This window comes from Pteropus medius, unplaced genomic scaffold (assembly GCF_902729225.1).
Source record: "Pteropus medius unplaced genomic scaffold, Ma_sr-lr_union100, whole genome shotgun sequence".
In the NCBI taxonomy this organism is placed as follows: Eukaryota; Metazoa; Chordata; class Mammalia; order Chiroptera; family Pteropodidae; genus Pteropus; species Pteropus medius.
Window position 1 is genome coordinate 4,384,580 of NW_024353909.1, and position 21,009 is coordinate 4,405,588.

The 21,009-nt window shown below is 53.2% G+C and overlaps 1 protein-coding gene across 1 annotated transcript in view; it reads left to right on the plus strand.

Moving 5' to 3' along the window:
* Window positions 1-21,009, plus strand: part of VAC14 (VAC14 component of PIKFYVE complex) — a 98,989-nt gene that overhangs the window by 55,928 nt on the left and 22,052 nt on the right. The window contains exon 14 of the mRNA XM_039852044.1: window positions 2,749-2,881. Within this exon, the coding sequence (XP_039707978.1) occupies window positions 2,749-2,881 (133 nt within the window). The remainder of the gene's footprint in view (window positions 1-2,748; window positions 2,882-21,009) is intronic.

Genomic DNA, 21,009 nt, shown 5'->3' on the forward strand with positions numbered 1-21,009 from the left:
AGTCGGCCCACGGGGGCTCCTCTGTAGGCTCGCTGGTACTCTGGGTGCTTCCCTTCCACACATTCTTGTTTGGGGCTTTGGGCTTTGGGCTTTGGGCTTTGGGAGCTATATTTGATGGCGCTGGGAGCTATGTTCCCTTGCACAACCAAGCTTGACTCCCAGAGACCCCACACCCTGCCTGTTTCACACTGGTGTGTGGCCATCGTCTCCCTGGTCTGAGAAGGAAGTCAACAACTACTACAGGGGTCCTGGGCCAGAGAGGGACCAGCCAGGAAAAATGATGGCCCCAGATGCCCTTGTCAGCCACTCTTCTTCCAGTGTCGTCCCTGAATTGTACACTTCCAGTTAGAAATCCAGTAAGTTCTGGGGATCTAACCGACAACATGGTCACTATAGTTAATAATAGTATATTATGTGCTTGAAAGTTGCTAAGAGTAGATATTAAATGTTCTCACGACAGGAAAGGTAATTATGTGAGATGATGGAAGTATTAGATAATGCTGTGATTGTAATCATTTTGCAGTATATGAGTATCAAATCAACATATGCTCCTTAAACTTACATAATATTATATGTCAATTACATCTCAATAAAGCTGCAAAAAAATTAAAATATAAAAACATCTACGAGGGTTAAAAAAAACCATCATGTTATACCGAGACAACTGGCTGTCCGTCCACATGCAAGAGAATGAATTTAACTCCTTTCTCACACCACATACAAAAATTTTAATGGATTAGAGACCTAAATGTAAGAGCTTAAAAAAAAAAAAATTCTTAGAAGAAAGCATATCAGTAAATCTTTCTGACCTTGTATTTGGTAATAATTTCTTAGATATGACACCAAAAGCACAAAGAACCAAAGAAAAAATAAATTGGACTTAATTAAAATTAAAAATTTTGTGCTTCAAAAGATATCATTAGGAAAGTGAAAAGACAGCCCACAGAATGGGAGAAAATGTTTGCAGATCATATATCTGACAAGAAGCTCATATCTGATTATGTAGAGAACTCTTACAACTCAACAATGAAAAGACAATAACCCAACTTAAAAATGGGCACAGGATTTGAATAGAGACTTCTCCAAAGAAGATAAATATCCAAAAAGCACATGAAAAAGATGTTCAACATCATTAATCATTAGAGAAATGCAAATCAAACCCATGAGATACTACTTCCCATTAACTAGAAGGGCTCTAATCAAAAAGAGCTGAGTAGCAGCAAGGGCGTGGAGAAACTGGAACCCTCGTACATGGCCGGTAGGAATATAAAATGATGCAACCAGTATGGAAAACTGGCAGTTCCTCAAAGGTTTAAACAAATTCTTCTCCTGGTTATATAACCAAGAGAAATGAAAACATGTTCACACAAAACCTTATATATGAATGTTCATAACAGCATTATTCTTAAAAGCCAAAAAGTAGAAACAACCAAATGTCCACCAACTGATAGATAAAAATAATATATCCATACAGTGGAATATTACTCAGCCATAAAAAGAAATACAGGACTGACACACACCACAACATGGATGAACCTTGAAAATATGCTAAGTTAAAGAAGCTGCATACTATATGATTCCATGTATGTGAAATGTCCAGAGTAAGTAAATCCATAGAGATCATAGGTTTATTTATGGTTGCCAGTGGCTAGTGGATAGGAGGATGGAGAATGACAGCTAATGGGAATGAGGTTTCTTTTTTGAGTGAAGAAAAATGCTCTGGAATTGTGATGGGTGCATAACTTTGTGAATATGCTGAAAAACACTGAGTCATACACTTTAAAAGGTTAAACTCTATGGTATGTGAATTATATCTAAATTAAGCTTTTTTTAATGCCCTATTAATGTTTCGAGCAGGCAGAGTGAGGATTCCTGCTGTCGCTAACACCTTTTTTGCAGCAGTGCTGTCGAGGTCCGCACGTGCTGGAAAGGGGGAGGAAACCCATGGCGTGCGTGAATACCCTGCATTGGGATCATCCGGGCATTCCGTCAGCCCTGTCCTGGTCCCCACCGCACCCCCATGCTAGATGCCTTGCAGAGGTGGAAGTATGCGGGGGGAGGGGAGCAGGAGCCGCATCTGGGCCTCTGTTTCCAGCTGGGGCACATCAGAGGGAGATCTCCAGTGTGCTTCTGTTTCTAACGCCACCTCAGGGCTTGGAAAGTTTTTAGAGAGACCATAAAAGAGCATCTTTGCCTGAAGATGAGGGAAAATGTCTGATTTCAAAACATTAAGATTGAAACTCTCGGTAATATTCTGTCCGTGCGTGCTGTCTTTAGTGGATACGGGCATGATTTACTTAAATTGAGAAAAGAGTGTGGCTTTTGCCTCAGGTTCGTTGGTTTTGTTAACCATCGAGATGGTGTACCTGTCTGACCTCCCCCTTTTTTTTTTTCTTTGACTTGTCGTTTGTTAAAGTAAAAGCTTGTTTTTTAAAATTTTCATAGCACCAGGCAGGGACTCTTACACTTAGGAGGTGTTCACTCATCGGGGAGCGGCTGGGGGAGGAGGGTGGACAGGTAGATGTGTATGTTTACAGTGAGCCAGATTACATTTGCCTGTACGTACTTACATAGTCCTTGCCTTTTTGCTGTCAACCTGTGGCCCTTGATTAAAGATGTCCCCTCATCTTGTTACACACAGACCCCGCCACCACCAGCTTTTTGGCATTCACAGTTGTTTATGCTCTGTGGGGGTCCCAGCACCCTGTGGACACAGACTAAGTCCTGGCTCTTTCCCTTTTTCTACAGGTACCAAAGGCTTAGAATGTTCTCCCTCCACTCCCACCATGAACTCCTACTTTTACAAGTTCATGATCAACCTTCTGAAGAGGTTCAGCAGCGAACGGAGGCTCCTGGAGGTCCGAGGCGCGTTCATCATCAGGTTAGCCGTGGTTTTTCATTTGGACACCACGCGAGGTGTCAGAGCAACCATTTTCTCTCTCACGTCTCTCGCCGCCTTTCTTGACCTTTGTATTCTTAAAAGAAAGAAAGAAAGTTCCCCCTTTTACACCCAGTTGCTGGTGCTACCGACATGAGGCAGGTGAAGTTCACCATGTTTTAAACAAATGAATTAGTTTTTCACTTGTGAGATGTTTTCTTTTGAGGTTGAATAGCTTCTCATTAAATGCCCTGTCGGAGTCTTTGCGAGGAAAGTAGGGGAGCCAGATGGAACGCGTAAGGGGGCCGTGCTCGGCGCCCCACTGCCCGCACAGGGTTGGTGGCAGCAGTGGCTCTGGTGGAGCCAGGTACTTGAGTCGTGTTAGCCTAGCCCTGAACAGTCCCTGGGCTCTGGCCACAGTCACTCAAGGCCTGTAGGACTGTCATCAGCAGTAGCATGGCCAGTAAGTAGTCTGGCCCTTTGTCTCCTACTCAGCTCCAAGGAGCAAGGTTATCAGAAAAGTGACCATCAGGCCAACAAAATCTAGATGGGGCACAGATTTTTCCAGGCTCCCCAACAAAGCCAAGCGGAGGAGTTTTTCAGAATAGTCTGGTCCCAGAAACTCTATGGTGGTGGTTATCATCTCTGGCTACGTATTAGGTCACCAGAGAAGCTCAAAAAAAAATAATGGCCGGGCCTCCCCCAGCCAGTGGTTTCAAAACCTTCGGGGTGACGGGGGTTATTAGAGCCACCCAGGGTGCTCAGGGAGCAGACTAGACTAACGTGTCTGGGAGTCAGGGAGGCAGCGGGAGCGGGAGTTGGCGAGCTGGAGGGGGTTCCCAGCGGGGGTCCAGCCTGCACAGAGGCTTCCAGTGGAAGGAGCGGACAGTGGACAGTTCATTTTGCCATAAACCAGAAGGCAAGGGGGAGGGGCTTAGCCTCGGGGGCCATACTAAAGCTTGGGGACCTTACACAGAGGTCACGGGAGGCCACTGCAAGGGCTTGAGCAGGAGAATGGTGTGACCAGATTTCTGTTCTTAAAGGTTACGGTGCTGCTGGAGGGGAACAGAGGGAGGAGGGCAAGATGGACGTGTGGGGGATCAGTTAGGCGACCGTGGTCCAGGTGAGAGATGGCGGCGGCTCGCTGCGGGATAGGGAGAAGCGGCGGGACTCAGGAGTAAGTAGGAAGTGCCATCCGTTGGCGATTGAGTCCATGAGGGAGTTGGGCGTGATACCAGGACTCTGGTGTGACAAACGGGTGGATGGTGGTGGCAGTCCCTGGATGGGAGCCCTGGAGGAGGAGCAGGGAGGGAGGAGAGTGTGAATTTAAATTCCTTTGGGGACGTCACAGGAGAGATGTTGAAGAAGCAATTTGCTATACTTGTCTCTCAAAAGAGGGCCCTAGGCCTGAGATACAAATCTGGAAATTGATGGCATAGTCATTCATTTATTCACATATTCATTCATCCAAGAGATACTGAGTGCTGAGTCTGCGCGGTACCATTCCAGGTGGTGCTCTTGGGGAGTTTCCATCCTTAGGGAGTAAGAACAGTCAGTGGTAAGAGGGCAGAGAGGGAAGGGCCAGAGCTGAGCCCCGGGGAGCTGCAGCGTATAATGGTTGGGGAGGAAGGAGAAGCCAGGAGAGGAAGCTGAGAAGGGCCCGGTGGGAGAGGAGAGGGGAGACGGGGAGGAAGCAGGCAGTGAGGGGAGATGGGCCCTGAAGAGGGTCTCCTGGGAGGCACGGGAGAGGGAGCCACCAGGCCTTAGCTCAAGGGCTGAGGGCGGAATTGAGGGCTCCTGGGGAACGGGCTCAAAGGACTAAGTCGAAGGAGGAGACAGGCTAGCCTTACCAGAAAGACAAACGTGGGACCATAAAGTCCCTGCTCATTGGGAGGAAGGGGCTTCTGACAGTCTAGACTACCCAGAGGTGTGCTGTGGTGGGAGGTGTCACCACGCCGTTGGCGTTCGGACCCGGATCATTTGTGGCAGGGGCTGCCCTGTGCACTGCAGGGTGAGACTTAGCAGCATCCCTGGCCCTTCCCACTAGAGGCCAGTAACATCCCACCCATCCAGTTGGGACAGTCAGAAATGGCTTCAAACTTTCTAGTGTCCTCTGGGAGTAAAATCACCCCAATTGAGAACTGGTTACAGAGGGACAGAATGGATTCTTATTCTCATTGGCCAAAAGAGGAAAATTTCTGGTTTTTCTTCACAGTTAGGGATTGAAGTAAAGGTTAGATGTGGTACAGTAGGACCCCCCCCACACACCAGGAAGATGACAGATGACCTCCACATGAGTGGCAGTTAACTATGTGTGGTTTTCCAGATGGCAGAGGCGTCGGCCCTATGCTGAGCTCTCCTCACCTGGAAGACTCAGGGACCAGTGGGGAACGAGGCCTCTGAAAAAAGCATCCATCTTAGTTCCATCTCTGGAGGACTGAGCTGTAACGGCTTCCTCCATCCTCTCTCAGCCTGGCCTTGGCGGGAGGGAACTCAGGGGAGTGAGCAGCACCCACAGAGTGCACCAAGGAGAAGTCTGGCAATGCGGGCCCCATGAAGCTGGCAGCCCTGTCTCTGCCGTGTTCCCATTTACAGCCTGCAGGGCAGTGAGGCTTCCCTTGCTTTGCGTCGTCCCCCAGACATCCAGGACTGACGGGAATCTTCATTTTGCAGAAGGGAAATGAGAGGAAGCCATGTACCTGCCCAGCTTGGTCACAGCTGGGCTGCGGGCTGCTGCTCTCTGCTAATTCTGTCATAGCTGCCACTCTGTCTTTTCTGTGAGAGAGTGCCGAGCCACGTACCTCAAGAGGTCCTGCACAGCCTTCCAGCCGAGACCACCTGGGGCCAAGCTTCTCAGAGGAGCTCCTCCCTCCTCGTCCTCTGTGGGCTCCAGAGACCCAGCATAGCTGTCACTTGCTATTCCAGGGCTCACACCGCTCGTGGACCGCACTGGGGCCTCATGGGCATCAAGCTTGGCCTCACTCTCACCCCACACAGCCACAGAGGTCTCCTAGCCCTTGGTACTTGCACAAAGAACCAGGGCTGGGACAGATGGCACCTTGAGGCTGGGCCCCTCACATGTGTTGTCCCTCTCAGTCCTTTGCTTCATTTGTCCATCCTGCTATTCCCCCAAAGCAGCACCAGCACCTGTCAGTCCGTGTTACAGCCGACAGCCACCTGGCCCAGCTTCCTCTGGGCCACCCTGGTTCTGTAGACCTGCTGCCTATTAGGCCAGCTTGCCAGGCCTCAGCTGGCCAGCCCAGGGCACAGTCCGGGCCACCCAGTCTGAGCTGTCAGGGCGCACACAGTGCAGCAACAGCCCTGGAGGGGGCCTTGGGTGTGTGCTCTCCTCCTTCCCATGGTCAGACTGGGGCCGGGGCGCTTTAGCAGAGGTTTGCTCAGAACAAGCCCTTGGGAGGTTAGCCACCTGCCTGCTTCTCGTTGTGTTTCCTTATTTTCTGCTGAGGGTTTTAAAAAAGAGCATAATAATGGCATATGCAGACTGCTGAGATGAAGCCAGAGGCCTGATAAGAAACACAGGGAGTTAACCCTCCCCGTCTGGTGTTACACAAGCTATAAGTTGCTCCTCTCAACCCCCGAGGTGGAGCATTGAGAAAGAAAGGAAAGAGATTCTTCTGGCAAACAAGTCAAGAGCCATTATTTCTGCGGTAGTGTATTTAGCTCAGAATCCAGGGGCGGCTGCCATCTCTAGGACAAAGGCATCTGGAGTTCTTGAAGACAAACATCTGGTGGGGGTCTCGGCATTGAGGAAGATGCATGATTTCCCTCCGGACCCAGAGCATTTCCTCTCCCCCACGAAGCTTTCCCAGGCTGCACCTCTGTGGGGGGTGGGAGTGCTCCCCCCTCCCCGAACTCCACCCAGGCCCCTGGGCAGGTCGGACATCTTCTCTGGATCCAGATGGCCTTGTTATCTGGTGGGTATAACAGTGTAGACGCCGGCTGAGTTTGGAGAAGCCGGTGGCTCCAAAACCTCTTCTCGGCCAGACTTGTCGAGGCCTGCTCCCAAGCCCACATGAGGACAGGAGTAAGGGGATGCTGAGAGGGGGCTGCTGCCAGCACCTCCAGCCCTACCGTCCCCACGCCCCCTCCCCAGGGCTCCCCAGGCGCTCAGGGCAGGATTAAGAGAGGAGCTTCTGGAGTCAAACAGACTTGAGTTCGAATCCCAGGTCCTCAGTTTTTAACTGCATGACTGCTTTCCAAGCTCATTTTGCTTTGAGTGTGAAACAAAGATGATAGTGCCAGCCCGCCGTCCGCGGAGAGGGTTACGTAAGCCCGTGCATGTTATAGCTCTCAGCACAGCTTGATAAAGGGGAGCTGTTCCGCCTCGTAATGTGGCCTCGGCCTCCCACGGTGGTCTGCAGGGAGGGGAACTGGACTCGAGAGAGGGTGAAATAATTGAACCTTCTGTGCCAACAGCTGGCTCCGGTGCTCCAGGCCTGCTGCCCCAGCACCCGCAGCACCCACCAGCGGCCCAGCCCAGCCCCATTAAAACAACTCTGCCTGGGGTGGGTGTTCGTGTACATTTTCCTCTTCCAGCCTCTTCCCACCCTCCATGCCAGCGCAGGCAGGACAAGCACAGGCCTTGTTTTCCCATGAACTGTCCACTTCTACTCAGTAGAAAAGGCTGGGAGGGAGAAAACGCAGCCTCTTTGATAAACTGTGATATGAACTGCAGCGTAATCCAACAGCTGGGATCTTTACAAGGCCTGCTTCTGTGCTGGGGAAGGCGCAGGACTGAGGACACCCCACTCTGCCGGCCAAGAAGGCCCTCTGGCCAGCCGTCCTTCGCCTTAATCAGCTGAGCCTCTTCCCCTCCTCTTCCTCCCGGCCAGAGGACTGGCCAGAGAATGCTTTCTTTTTAACGAGTGACTGTGCTGTGAACTCAAGTGCTCCAGCCCCAACCAGCCCAGTTGATGGTGAATGAGGTCCCAAGCACCCCTAAGGGGACAGGGGTGCCCCTGAGATAAGGCGGGTGTTGGAAGAGCCTGGGCTGGGAGCCCAGGCGGGAGAGGGGGAAGCAGTCATGAGCTTCGTCCTTGAGACCCAGCGCTCCCCTCCCCGTCTGTGTAAGAGCCCTGTGTTGGGGGCGGGTGGAGTGGGGAACTGATTGGCCGCTGAGGTGGGTGGTAGGGCAGGGCAGCCAAGGCCCAGGAAGCCACTGGAAACCGGACTTCTTTTTAATTGCAGGGGTGGGGGGAGGGCCTCAAGAGAAGAAGCTCTTTCATCCGGTAACTGGGAAATTCCACTTTGCTATCCTCGCGTTCTGCCTGTGAGAAAAGCCCTCGGCTGGGGCCAAACGGCCACCGTGGTTGGCGCAGCTCACACCAGCTGATCGCACCCGACCCCAGCTCCCCCCGTCACTCTCTGAAGCCTCCTAGCCTCGAGTTCATTGGCATAGGGTATATCCCCTTTACCCTGTCTGTCTATATCTCTTCTACCCCACCATTGGGCCCAGACCTCCATCCCCCGCCCCCTAAAGCCCATTGTGCCAATGCTGATAGAAGATGAATCAGTCAAGTGGCAAGACCCAGACCCCTGGTTCAGTGACACTTGAGAAGAGCATGCTCTGCCTCCGGCACGGCCTGCGAGGACTTCTGAGAGGTCCCGCCTGCCCCCTTCCTCCTGCCCCTCTAATGGATTGCGTTCATTTGCTCAGAACAAAAATAAATTGCTGTGACAAACATGCACCAACCTAAGTCTGTCTGCTGGAAGAGGCCCTGATCCACTACCCAGAATGCAGGCAGGTTTTGATCTTTTATTAGTTAGTAGCCGTATTATTGGGTCCCCAGCTGAGGGGACGGAGACAAGATGTTGAACAGGGCTAGAGGAATTCTTTGAAGGAATTTTTTACATTCGTCGTGTCGGCTTGATGTCAGTCTGCTCCTTGTGAGAATCTTCTGGCGCTTTCCACAGCCATTCTCCTCCCTGGCCCTCAGGGCCGGGGCTGGGGTGCTTTGTTGAGATACAGGACGCTAAAGAGTGTGTGGCAGAAGCTTCTTTGCACAACCCGCTCTTGGCTGATCTCCTAATTGGGGACAGCTCTGAGGGAATGTGAATGGCAGGCACGATCGGACATACCAGAGAGAGTCCTGCCCTAGAAGATAGAAAGATGTCCCCGTGAAGGGCAAAATTCAGAGAGCCCAGCCCATTCTATTTTTATTGTCCCTAATCCCTGGCAAAGTGCCAACATTCCAGCACTTCACAGAACCATCTGTGATCCAAGGGTGGTAGGAAGGGCTGCGGGACCTGTGGGACGGGCCAGCATCTTTGCCTCCTCCAGGCAGTCCCCACATTGTCCATAGAGCCCGCTGTCATGCACACTGGCCCTCCCTGTAGAAGCGATGTGTTTTCTTCTGGAAAATGGAAACACATGTGTTGGCCTTGCTAGGCCAGGCTGGGATTGATTAGGTTTAACCGGGGAGTGTGGGGGAAGGAGAGGAAGTGCCGGCCAGAGGGAGCCCTGCGCAGTGTGCTCTGGAAGTCTGGGGAGCTTTAGAGCGAAGCGTCCCTGTGTTTCAGGGGTCCTCCTGGATCCCTGTTGATGGAGCAGCAAGGAGGCCAAGGCTTGTGGGAGGTTAGAGGTCACAAGTGAACTTGGCACAGGGAGGCCATGGGACCCAAACAGCCCTCTGAGCACAGAGCCAGCCGCTTAGCCCATCATCCTGGAAGCCCCTGTGGTGGGGGTGAGGACTCGGGAACCATTCCGTGCCCACCTCACGGCATGCCTTTTGGACTCCTCATCACTTGGGTGCTGGCTCCTGCTGAGCCCTTGCCAGCCTCTGATTAAAATGTGTGGTCTCCACACCTGAGAAGCATCAACCCCCCCAGCCCGATGGCTCAGGCAGCCAGCAGGGCTGAGGGGATGATTGTCAGGAGCTGTTGCCAGGGGCTGAGAACTTGATAATGAATTTCTTTCTAAAGGTTGAGAGGTTGTTTCGGGATGGAATATGCAGTTCTCTGGATCTGTTTATATTTTACCTAAGGATGCCAGGAAACTAACAAAGTTTTGACCTTGGTAGCTCAGCTTGGTTAATTAGCAAGTAGCTGATGGGTATCGTAATGTCTCCTCTTAATCAAATAGCAGCAGGTTTGGAATTGGCCCCTAGAAGGCATTTCCATCCTCCCGCCTCCTTGGGGCAGGACTGCATCTGAGCCAAGACAGACAAAGGTGTGTCCTTAATTTTAAAGTGCTTTTAAAATCCTTCTAGAGCAGCAGTTACTGAGTATAGCCTGTTCATTCATTGTAGGATGCGTTTTCTCAGGAAGCTCTTTCTTTCATCCTGTATCAGCTTAGATATCTTTGGGCCGTCCTTGGGGGCCCCCGTGTTCTCTCTCTCCCCACAAGTGGTTTCTTTTAGCCAGTAGCCACAAAGGTGATCACACACACACATACACACACCCCTCGCCTTCGGGAAAATACACAGAAGAGTTTCTGTCACATGCTGTCTGTGAAAGGCCATCCAGCCCAGCTGCCCCTTCCACATAGAAGGAGAGGTCCCATCTCTAAGCATGTACCACGGCTGTACCTTGGAGGACCCTGGCCTGGGACACCCTTGACCTCACCAAAAGTCTCTGGGATCTGAAGTGGATCATGGAACTTTCTTTTAAAGTTTCCACCTTCAGCTCCCAGGAGAGTACCGGCTCTGGGTCTGTTGCTGTCATCGTCTTGCATTTTAATGCCTATGTAGCACCAGAGCATCTGCCCCCAACTCCCTCATCCCAGCCCTTGGGGTGTCATCCGTGGCGTTGGGATTTGCTCCACAGGGAAGCTATGCAGCCTTCCAGAGACGCAGAGCTGAGGTTCCTGGTCGTCTTCCAGACTGGGTGGTAGAGGCCGTTTGGGAAAACTGCCCAGTTTCCAGTACGGACTTTGCTCTTCCACAGCCCTCGTTGGAAAGAAGCCGTGCTCTCTCATGGCGTCTTCCTTTCACCCAGGGTCGTTCACCCGCTGAAACCCCACCAGGACCCCTGCCGATGTGACCTCTTCCCCTACCAAGGCTGTCTCTCCTCCTGCTGGCCGCCGCCTCTCTGGCGAAGTGAAACACCGATTAAGTGTGCGTGTCCGTCCCTGTCTTCCGTCTAAGCCCCCGGCCCTCCAGACTGCTGCTCGTCCATTATCCTGGCCTCCTTCCAGTCTATATTTAGATGACATAATCTCATTGGAACTGCCTGGCACTTGGACAGTGAATGTCTTTCTTGGTCTAAATCTCAGTTTCGACTCTTGCTCAAGAGGACGTGTCCCACCCCCTCCTTCCTCCCAGATATTTGTTTTTCCTTCTGGTTTATCACAGTTATTCACATCGTCCATGTTGGCCTCTTCCTCTCTGAAGCCGAGTTGAGATGGATTTCAAGTGCACTCCAGAGTCGTCTCTCATTTTTCTCTAGTCTTCTGTCCGGCGTCCTGTGCCGTCTGTTTTGAGTCTCACCTCTCACTCTTTCCTTCCGGAAGCTGCTTTCCTGAGCACTGAGTTTTACATCTCTTTCTCCATTTCCTCAGAAGGGGTGCCACATGTCCCGCCCACCCCACCCCACCCCACCCCCAGCACATGCCGCAGTCACATGCCCCAGCTCCGGCTCTCACACGCGACCGGTCTCCCGAACGTGGGGCCGTCTGAGCCTCCTTGTTGCTGCCCCAGAGAGCTGCTTTTTTAGCTTGATAACGGCGCTCGTGTCTCCATTCGCCCTTAGACTTGTCATCAGTAAACTCGTGGCCATGGATGGGCCCTTCTGCTCTGTCCCAGGCCTGCTCTCGGCTTATCCAGTCCTTCCCTTAGAAGAAAGACAGTTGTGCAGACTTGAAGACTCTCAGCCCTTGCCGGTGCTTCAGAGGCGAATGAGCCTCAGAAGCTCTGCTGCGTCCCCCGAAGTTCTGACTTGTTTTCTGCTCGGTTTTGGCATCTCTTCAGTAGAGCCTTGTCCCTTCCCTAACTACATAGCACTTTTTGCTTCAGTGGCCCAGATCTGTCTTCTTTCCTTCTCCTGATGAGGGCAAGGTGGCAGCCTTACTTCCCCCTGCGCTCCCATGCCTGTGATGCCTTTTTTAATAGAAATTTTTCACTAAAGAACAACATATTACTTAAAGTATACAAATTGTAAGTGTACTACAACTCAGTAGCCATTTAGTGGCTGTTTAGTTTCTCCTGATTGTCTACACCCACGTAACAAGAACGCAGATCAAGAAGTAGAACACCCAGAGGTACCTTTCCTGTCTTCTACCTGTTTCAACGCAGCTTATGTTTGTGAGGTTCATCCATGTTAGATGTAGTTCACATTTCTGTAGAATATTCCACTGTATGAAGATACCACGATTCATTCACCTTTTCCGCCATTGATGGCGTTTGGGTTGTTTTCAGAGTGGCACTGTTATGAACAAGGCCACCGTGACTGTCCTTTCGCGTGTCTTTTGGTGAACATACACATACGTTTCTCTTAGCTACAGGAGTTGCTAGATCAGAGACCATGCATATGTTTAGCTTTACCAGTTACCATGCAAAACAGTCGTACCACGTTCTGCTCCCATCAGGGTGTGTGAGTCCAGTTACTCACATCCTCACCAGCCCTTGGCCGTGTCCGTCTTTGATTGGAGCCGTTCTGCTAGGTGTGGTATCACCTTGTGGTTTTAACTTGCATTTCCGAGGACTAATGAAGTTGAAGAACCTCACGTCGTTGATTGGCCTTTTGGATATCCTTTTTTGTGATGAGCCTTTTCTAGTCTTTTCCCATATGTTTTCAATGTTTTTCTTATTGATTTGTAGAAGTTCTTTAATTCTGGATTCAAGTCTGGCTCAGATGTGTATCTTATAATTATCTTCTGTTCTTCATTGCTTTTTTAATGGTGTCTTTTGATGACTACAAGTTCTTTATTTTTAACGTAGCTCAGGTGATCAGTTTTTTTTTTACAGTTAGCATTTTTTATGTTTTGTGGTGCTTTTTCGGGGCATTGGGAGCTCACAAGAACTAACGGTAAAGCTGCCTGATTCTGGTTGGTATTTGTCAAGCATTCCCTGTGAGCTGGTCACTGAGTACAATCCACCTAAAACCCAGAGTCATTGTTTCTTAGCCCTGGACAGGGTCTTGGAGGTCACCTTATCCAGGCTGCTTATGCTTTGTGAAAACAAAGACTCCTAGCCGCCCTCCACCCCAACATGACTGAAACCCAGGAGCACCGGTGCGGCCAAGCCAGCTGCAGTCTGCGGCCTACAGCTGGAAACCTAACTATGTTGTACTCACCTAACTATGTTGGTCAGTACTCTTTGGGTGGCAGGAGGCAAGAACACAAGTCAAAGGCACCAAAATGAGCTAGGGGGCTCTACTGGCCTGTATAGCCAGACCACGGGCAAGGGTGGCAAGAGCCAGGAACTCAGTGTTTCTCTGTGGCACCGTCTCTCTTCTTGGCCCTTATTTGAGGTCAGCTTTGTTGTTTTGGTTTCTTCAAGTGTCAGAGGCATGGCCACCATGTCACATGGCCATCATATCCCTGAGGTTATGTTCTGGGAGGAAGCTCTGATTGGCTCCCGCAGGGCCATGCGCCCACCGTGGCGTGGTGGCAGTGGCAGGGTGCTGCGAACGGCAGCCCTAAGAGAACCCCACGTGGAGTGGAGAGCAACAGCTCTACCGAGAAAGGAGCTGCTGTCCCACGAGAAAAGCAGCAAGATGCCGAGCAGTACAAACCACAGGAGCCTGCCACGGGGCTGCTTTCCTGAGCAGTTTTCTTACATGGAAAATGAAAACGCCATCTTCACTATCTCCTGCCAGTCCCCTGGAGAATTAAATGACTCGATAAAAAAGTGCTTAGAAGAATCTGGCACCTGGTAACTGCAATAAGTACCAGTCGTGACTGTGATGGTCAGTGTGAATAGTAACATCCACCCATCCACCCTCTCTCTGCGAGTGTCAAGAGAAGGGAGACCCAGGAGGTGGGTGAGTCGGTCGTTGCAGAGGTGGGCAGAGTAGCTGGTTGCTGAGGTGGGCGGGTCGCTGGCCCCGAGGTGGGCCTAGTGCCTGTTCTCCCGTTTTCCATGCCCTCATTCCAAGGCCACTGCCTCAGGCCCGGCTCCTGGAAAGCAGATGTTCTGGGGTTGATTGTTACTTTCTCCTGTTTTCTAGAGAATGGTAAGAAAGAAAGCCATTGAGCAAACTAGGGCTTGGCCCCAGGCGTCCTTTGTTCTTCTGTGCCCCACCTGGACCCAGCCCGGTTCAGAGCTGCCCAGTCTGGACTCTAGATCGAATGTGACAATACACAGTTCTCACCCTCACGTCGAAGAGTATAAAGGTAGTGTTCAGTCAGGAGCGAGGGTCGGCTCGTTCAAAGCTCAGAGTTCACGGCGAGGGCCCTGCTCGTGTTCTCGGGACGCGGTCTTACCCTCACCTCCACGGCTGGCTCTTCCTCCTCTATCCGCCCCATCCTGGGCAGACCGTCACCCCGCAGCACGATGGCCACCGGCAGCTCTCACTCACTCCAGTCTCAGTGGTAGTCCCAGGCTGGGGTCTCATCGGACCTGCCACTGTGGCCAGAGAACACCATGCCCCGATTGTCCAGGATGGGGTCGTGTGCCCACTCTCAGACACGGGAGCAACTGTTCATGGGAAAGCATGGTTCTAGAACCAGAGGCCCGGGCCATGGCCCTCGGGTCAGAAGACCCATCTGGCATTGCTCCGTGGTCTCAGTGCCAATGCTGACTGGAGGAGGATGTGAAGAAGGTCCCCACCGTGGCGGCTGCAGAACGAGTGAGACTGTCCCAGCAGCCAAACCCTCCACCCCCAGCAAGGGGGCGGCAAAGCCGTGTGGGTGCCCAAGATCTTCCCAGAGACCACCGTGGGGACAGGTGGGGAGTAGGGTGGCAGCTGAGGAGTTAGGCCTCCGGTTGGTCCCTTCCCTATGGCTTCCTCTGTTTGCAACATTGCACCTTGCCAGAGACTGGAAGTTGTCACTGTGTCATCTGATAATGATTTGGGGGTTAGACACAGGGCCTCCCGGAGCCCTCTCCCCAGGATGGTAGACCTGGGCCATGAGTGAAGAGGGACCAGGAGAGTCTCGGTCTAGATTTTAGGTTCAGTTCAGAGTGGCCAGAGGGACCTTACGGGTGAGCTGAGTTCTTGCACACGAGGAGGAAGCAGACTGATTTTTCCAGTAAATATTTACCACATGCTGCCTTCACGCAGCAGCCCGGGCTGTGTTGACCTGGACCTACCCGCCACATTCCGCAGATGGGACACCCAGGTGTGGCCGGAGGGAGCGCGGTAGAATAGAGTCACTCCCCACGGTGTTCGTTCTGTGTCTCTTCCTGGGGCACCTGTGTCGTGCCAGGACCCACACTAGCCCTGGGCACACAGGACTGAGAGCCGGTTCCTGCCTCCACCAGGGTGGCAGTCTAGTGGCATAGGCAGACAGGTGCCAAGTGACTAAGAGACGTGCGTCCCAGTGTTGTGATTTGTTCTCTGGAGGAAATGGGGCAGGAGGGGGGGTCCTCAGGTTCGGGCCTGTGGGAAGAGGGTGGCCACAGCCTCAGCGGAGCCGGAAGGCTGTGACCTGGATCCCGTGTTCTCAGAGCCAGCAGTGCCCTAGTTTTCCCTCTCCTCGGGCTCGGCTGAAGCTACGCCAGGAATTAGCTTTTAAAGGCTGCCTGAAATGTGGTTCGGAGCCAAAAAATCTATAGAGCCAGTGCATTCGTGACCTTGTTGAAAATGCTTACTGAGGAAAATCAAGGGGGTGGGATTTGTTTTTTTCTCTGTAAAAATTTTTTTAATCCATTTGGCCCTCCTGACTCCCATTCCTTTCCCTCTGGGCACATTCCCTCCCAGCCTGCCTGGCCCCGCCCCCGGCCCCGCCCCCAGCCCGCGGTGCTCCCCTCTTCCCCTGCCCACCCCTCCCCCATCACCCCTGCCTCAGGAATGAAAAATACCAGTGGGTAAAACTAAGGAGCCTGGGTAGAGCCCTGGAAATTAGGCCACAGCTGTCAGGCCAGGCAAGAGTCGTCGTCTCTGAGAATGGTACTGCCAGGAGCGAGCGCTCGGCCCCTCCCCCGTGAGGGTAGAACAGAGCCCTTCCCGCCCCCTCAGACCCTCCAGACCCTCCGGGATGGGGCCGCTACCTAAGTAGGGCCAGGCAATGCCTTTGTCATTGAGCAGACCTGTCCCGGAAACCTGTCTCAGTACCCGTCCCAGAGCTAGTCCCTGCCCGCCTGGGGATAATGACAGAGGCAGTGCTGTAGCAGCCTGTGCGGTGATGCTCCAGGGAGCGGAGGGACTGGGGGGAGTGCCCAGCCCCGGTGAAGGGGTCCAGGAAATTTTCTGGAAAAAGATGCTCTCTAAGCGGAGCCATGAAAGATTAGGAGGAATTGAATGGGGATGGGAGGACAAGGTGTTTCTGATGCAACAGTCTCCTCAGAACCCCAGAGCCCAGTGCCCAGCACCCCAGGGAACTGGGAATGTGGCTGCAGCCAGGTCCCTGGCTGCCTCACAAACAGCCCTGGGGAACCCTGTGAGCCACTGACAGGCCCGTGAAGGCTCAAGGTTTTTTCCCACTTTGGGTGGGTGTACAAGTTCCTGGGAGGAGAAACTGCCGACCTGTGGTCCCCTTGGCACCTTCAGGGTCGTGCTGACAAGGGAGGACTGTGAGTCTGCGAGGCAGCGCCTGAGGTGGCGGGGCCCCAGAGCTCAGTGCACTGCTGTCCCCCAGAACTTCCAGTGGACAGAGGGAGCGGGATCCGGGGCTCACAGGGTGGGGTGTGGGGCTCTCACTTATTGACTGTGACGGCTGTGGTCTTCTCCCCCCACCATTAGCCCCAGGAAACACCAAAGGTTCGTTAAGGAGTGGCTTAGGAAGCTGGCTAGACGAGGGATCTGGCCGCTGCATCATTCTAGAGGGTTTAGTGCTGATGGGACCAGCAGTTGGAGCAGATGATCTGGACTGTTTAAAACCTTCTCAACACGCAGACATCCTTGTCCTGACTTGTTTGGCTTTTCAGGGGATGCTGCTTTCAGCCAGTTCATTCCAGGTGCCTGTAAATTCAGCCTTATCTGTTCATTCCATTTCTCCAGGGAAAACAGCTTTTCCTTCCTCTCATGAGCTGAGCCCCTCCCTTCTGACCAGCCCAAGCCCCTTTCCTGATGGAGACACCCCTGCGCCCCCACCCCCACCTCTGTCATAAGCCCCCAGCCCTAACAGTTAGCCAGTCCTGGAGTTACCTCACTTCCTTCCTGCACTTGAAGCCTGAACGGCTGCCCCAGTCCAGTCCCCTCATTCCCCATGGCAGTAGCATAGTAATTGGTTTCTCAGATCTTCAACTGTGTACCCCATCTGTGAGGATTTCCTGGTCCCCTGACCCTCCTCCGTAGGAAGACACGGGGACCCCAAGGGGAGGGGCCGCGGAGAAGAGGCTGCTGCCTCAGTTCTCCGCCCCCTGCAGCGCCTCTGCTCCCACTGAAATAGCCACCACAGCACCACGTTCCGCCCCTCGCCCCAGCCCCGCAGCCCGAGGTCACACTCCCCCCAGGATGGGGCTCAGGGCCTGGCGTGACAGAGCAGCTGCCCAGTGAGATCTGTCTCCAGCTCAGCTCCCAAGATGAGTATCTGTAATTATAGCTCTTGGAAGGTCACAGCTTTCATTTCATTTTTGCGGTGTTTGGAAAAAAGTTTCAAGCCTCTCTTAACATGTTCAGTCTTCCCAAGCCAGCTAACGGGTTTCTAGGAGAGAAAAGACAGCCATGAAAGATATGCCCACAGGCCAAGCTCGGTGGCAGGAGGTGGGGGGGCGGCCAGAAAGGAAGGCAGGAAGGATAGATCCGGACAGGCGCGAGTGCCTGCGGGGGCGGGGAGGGCAGAGGGTGGCACCGAGCTCCGGCGCCCTTTCACCCACACTCGTGCTGCCTCTCAAGGGCCCAGAGCCCTGACTCAGCCTCCCCAAGGAGGACATCTGCCCGCCCGAGATGTCATCATCTGAGTCATGCTGCGATCGTCCCCACCTGCTGACTCCCGAGTCCATCCGTCTTCCTCAGCCTTGACCTGGCCCTGTCCTTCCCCCCAGGAAAGGGCATCTGGAAAGGCAGCCCCGAGACCCTCTGTACTTAACGTTGTAGAAGGTGGTGGCAGGAGGCAAAGTGATTTAAATAGCCCAGAAGGGTGGCGTGCCGTGCAGAGCCGTGGTTTTCCGTAGATTCTCAGATCTCACCCTGGGTGGCTGCAGCGCACCGGTGACACCCTGGCCATTGGTGTGAGGCAGCTTTCATGCGTTGGTTAAAGACGGGCTTTCTCTCCATTGATAAGACTTCCCTCTTCTCCTCAATTCTATTTCAGGAGAAAGCGTCCTCCGGAGTAGGCACTCCTGCCTCCGAGTGGAGCCAGGCCTCTCCTCCTGCTCGTACTATGCTAATCACTCCTTGCAAACAGGCAGACTTTGTAGGAGGTTTGCCTGGTTTTAGATGAAACCTACGCCTTTGAAGCAAAGAGCCACAGTAGCTAAAAATAGCATTTCCCGGCTGTTGATCCTCTCATTTGTAAAATGCAAGTTTTCATTGTTAAATCTGCAAATCTGCAGCAGTAGCCGCCGCGCCCAGAGAGGGAAGCTCTGCCATCCCCTAGGGAGGTGCCACCTTCCCTGAGCCCTGCCTCCCGCTCTGCTTCTGAGATCTCCATGAGTCCAGGGTCATCCCAAAATGTAGAGGATTCTAAATATACATATTTTTTTAAAAACCTTTTTTATCGTTTTGGAAAAACAAAGGATGCAGAAGAATATAGCATAAAATGGAAAAGATCCTGAGCCACCACTTCCTCCCCCAGAAGCAGCCTCTGTTGGCAGCGTCATGAACACACTTCCAAAACTTCGTCTTTGCAGTTATAACTGCGCAGCTCCGCTGGGTGCGGGCTGCGCTCATGGTTTTCCTGCAGAGGATCCTAGACTCAGAATTGTTCTTGCCTTGTTTTCACTCCTTCACCCGTCACTCAACAGAGGGCACCTCCCTCGGGATCTCGAACGTGTGGACACCACAGTCTAAACTCCAGGCCAACACAGAGTGGGTCAGGGTCACTCTCCCTTATCAAGGCCGCCACATCCGTCACCATTTCTCTGTATGGTGGCCTGGTCTCTGCTTGATGCTGGGGGGGAGGGCAGGATGGCTGTCCCCCAGGAGGCCCCTCTCCTGCCACAGCTCTGCTGGGGGGAGGGGGTTCATCTGTAAAGGAGACCTGGGATTCCTCAGATGCCTGCAGAGCACTTTCCCCAGAAGAACTTCCACAGACGCCTCGCTTCTGGGGCCCTTTCTCATTCTCATGCATTTAATGCAGTGAAGATTTTCTGGGCTGGAAAGTGCATTTCGTGCATCTTCAAATTCCCTGAAAATGACTGACCACAAGAGGAATTTTCCCATCTCCTGGCAAGGGGCAGAAGAGGGTACGAATAAGAGAAATTCCCTTCCATTTGGCCGCGAAGGACCGAAGGGGTCCCCTCCATGCCGGCTTCGCCCCGTCACTCCCATAGCCCCTCCCCCCTCCCCCCTCTGACCTCTACCCTCTTCCAGGACACTCCGCAGTGAGGCTGCTCTGATACTCGCCCTGACCAGAAGTGGGTATTAGTGTTTCAGTTCCCATTCTGTTTTCTGATGTTTATCTCAGTGTCCTTAAGTGGGCACTTATAAAGAGCTACAGAAAACAACGTCAGTTCACAAGATTTCATGAAACCTCCAGACTAAAGATTTGAAGGCCAGAAAAGCACGGACTGGCCCAGCTCCCTAATCAGAGGCAGTTCTCTGCTGTGGAAACCAAAAATGTAGCCAGAACAGCAAGAGTAGCATAAGCCAGAGGCAGTGGCTAGCAAGCTGGGCTTCCTCCCCCAGGGCATCCGAGGCTGGGAAGACAAGCCCAGGCTCGGGGCCTGAGGAGCTACAGTGGTGGTGAGGTGAGGTGGCAGCGAAGGGTCCTCTGTAGGGACAGGTCTGGCCTGAGAATTCATCCCCTTTTCCCTCCACGGAACAGAGCAAGTTGAGGCTGCACACGGTGGGCCTGGCCCCCGTGAGGTGGAGGCCAGCGGGGAAATCGCGGAAAGTCAGGCAGAAACTCTGGGGGAAGCAGGACCTGGGCTCTGGGGAGGCGAATGGATGGTCTGTGGTGGTGAGAGGGAGGCAGCCGGGGCCTTAGCACCCAGAGCTCCGAGGCTGCGCTAGGCGCTGGAGTTGCGCATCCTTTGCGACGGCTGCTAAAATCGCCCCGTTTCCACGTGGAGAGTGGTCTGGACAGGCTGGTGGCAGTAGCAGTTTGGGGGCAGTGGTTCTCAGTCCTGGCTGTGGGGTCTGTTAAGAGTATAAATCGCCAACTTCCCGCAGAGGTCCTGAGCGGGGTCCTGGTGTCCCCAACATACAACCAAGTTCAGGAGTCTCTTCGGGAGGGGCTGTTCCTGGCTTGGGGGACCCTCCTGAACCCGGAGGGTAATTGTGTGACCTTTTGGATGGGTGAGGACACTTTTGGGACAAGGGGTGGTGGCTCCTCACTGAGTTGTGGAGCTGAAGTCGTGTTTATGGAACCCAGGGGCAGAGCACTGAGACTGCCACGGGAAGGCAAAGTGGCAGCCCCTGGTTGGAACCCGTCAGGGCACAGGAGCCCCCTTAGGGGAGTGTCCCACAGGAACGTGGGGTGGAAGTGGATCACTGCGATCACCACAACCATGAAGAAAGCCCCTTTGGGTGAGGAGTTCGGAGAGGGAGGCGTGCGGGCCTCAGCACAGCGACCGCGTGAGCACCGCACTGCGGCGCCCAGGTCGGCGTGTGGCCTTATGGTTAGCAGGGCGGAGCTGGGGACCTGCGAGGCCTCGACAGCTGCGCTTGGTGCTGACTAAGGTGGGAGATGCTCACCGTCTGTGAATGTTTGTGGTCGGACAAGCAGCAGCGAGGAGTGATCCCGTGGCCTGGATCAAAGGCCTCGTTGGGAATAATGGGATGAAGTAACGGGAAACATGAACAGAGCAGCTTAGTAACAGGAAGGCTGCTGGGGACGGGCCGTCCCCAAGCTGCTCCCGGGTACGAGGCATCAGCCCAGGCCGGGCTCCCTCGGCATCTGGCACTTTTGTCACTTGCCTGCCTTATTTCTCAGCTCACCCCAGTAGTTTCAATGGGGGTGCATT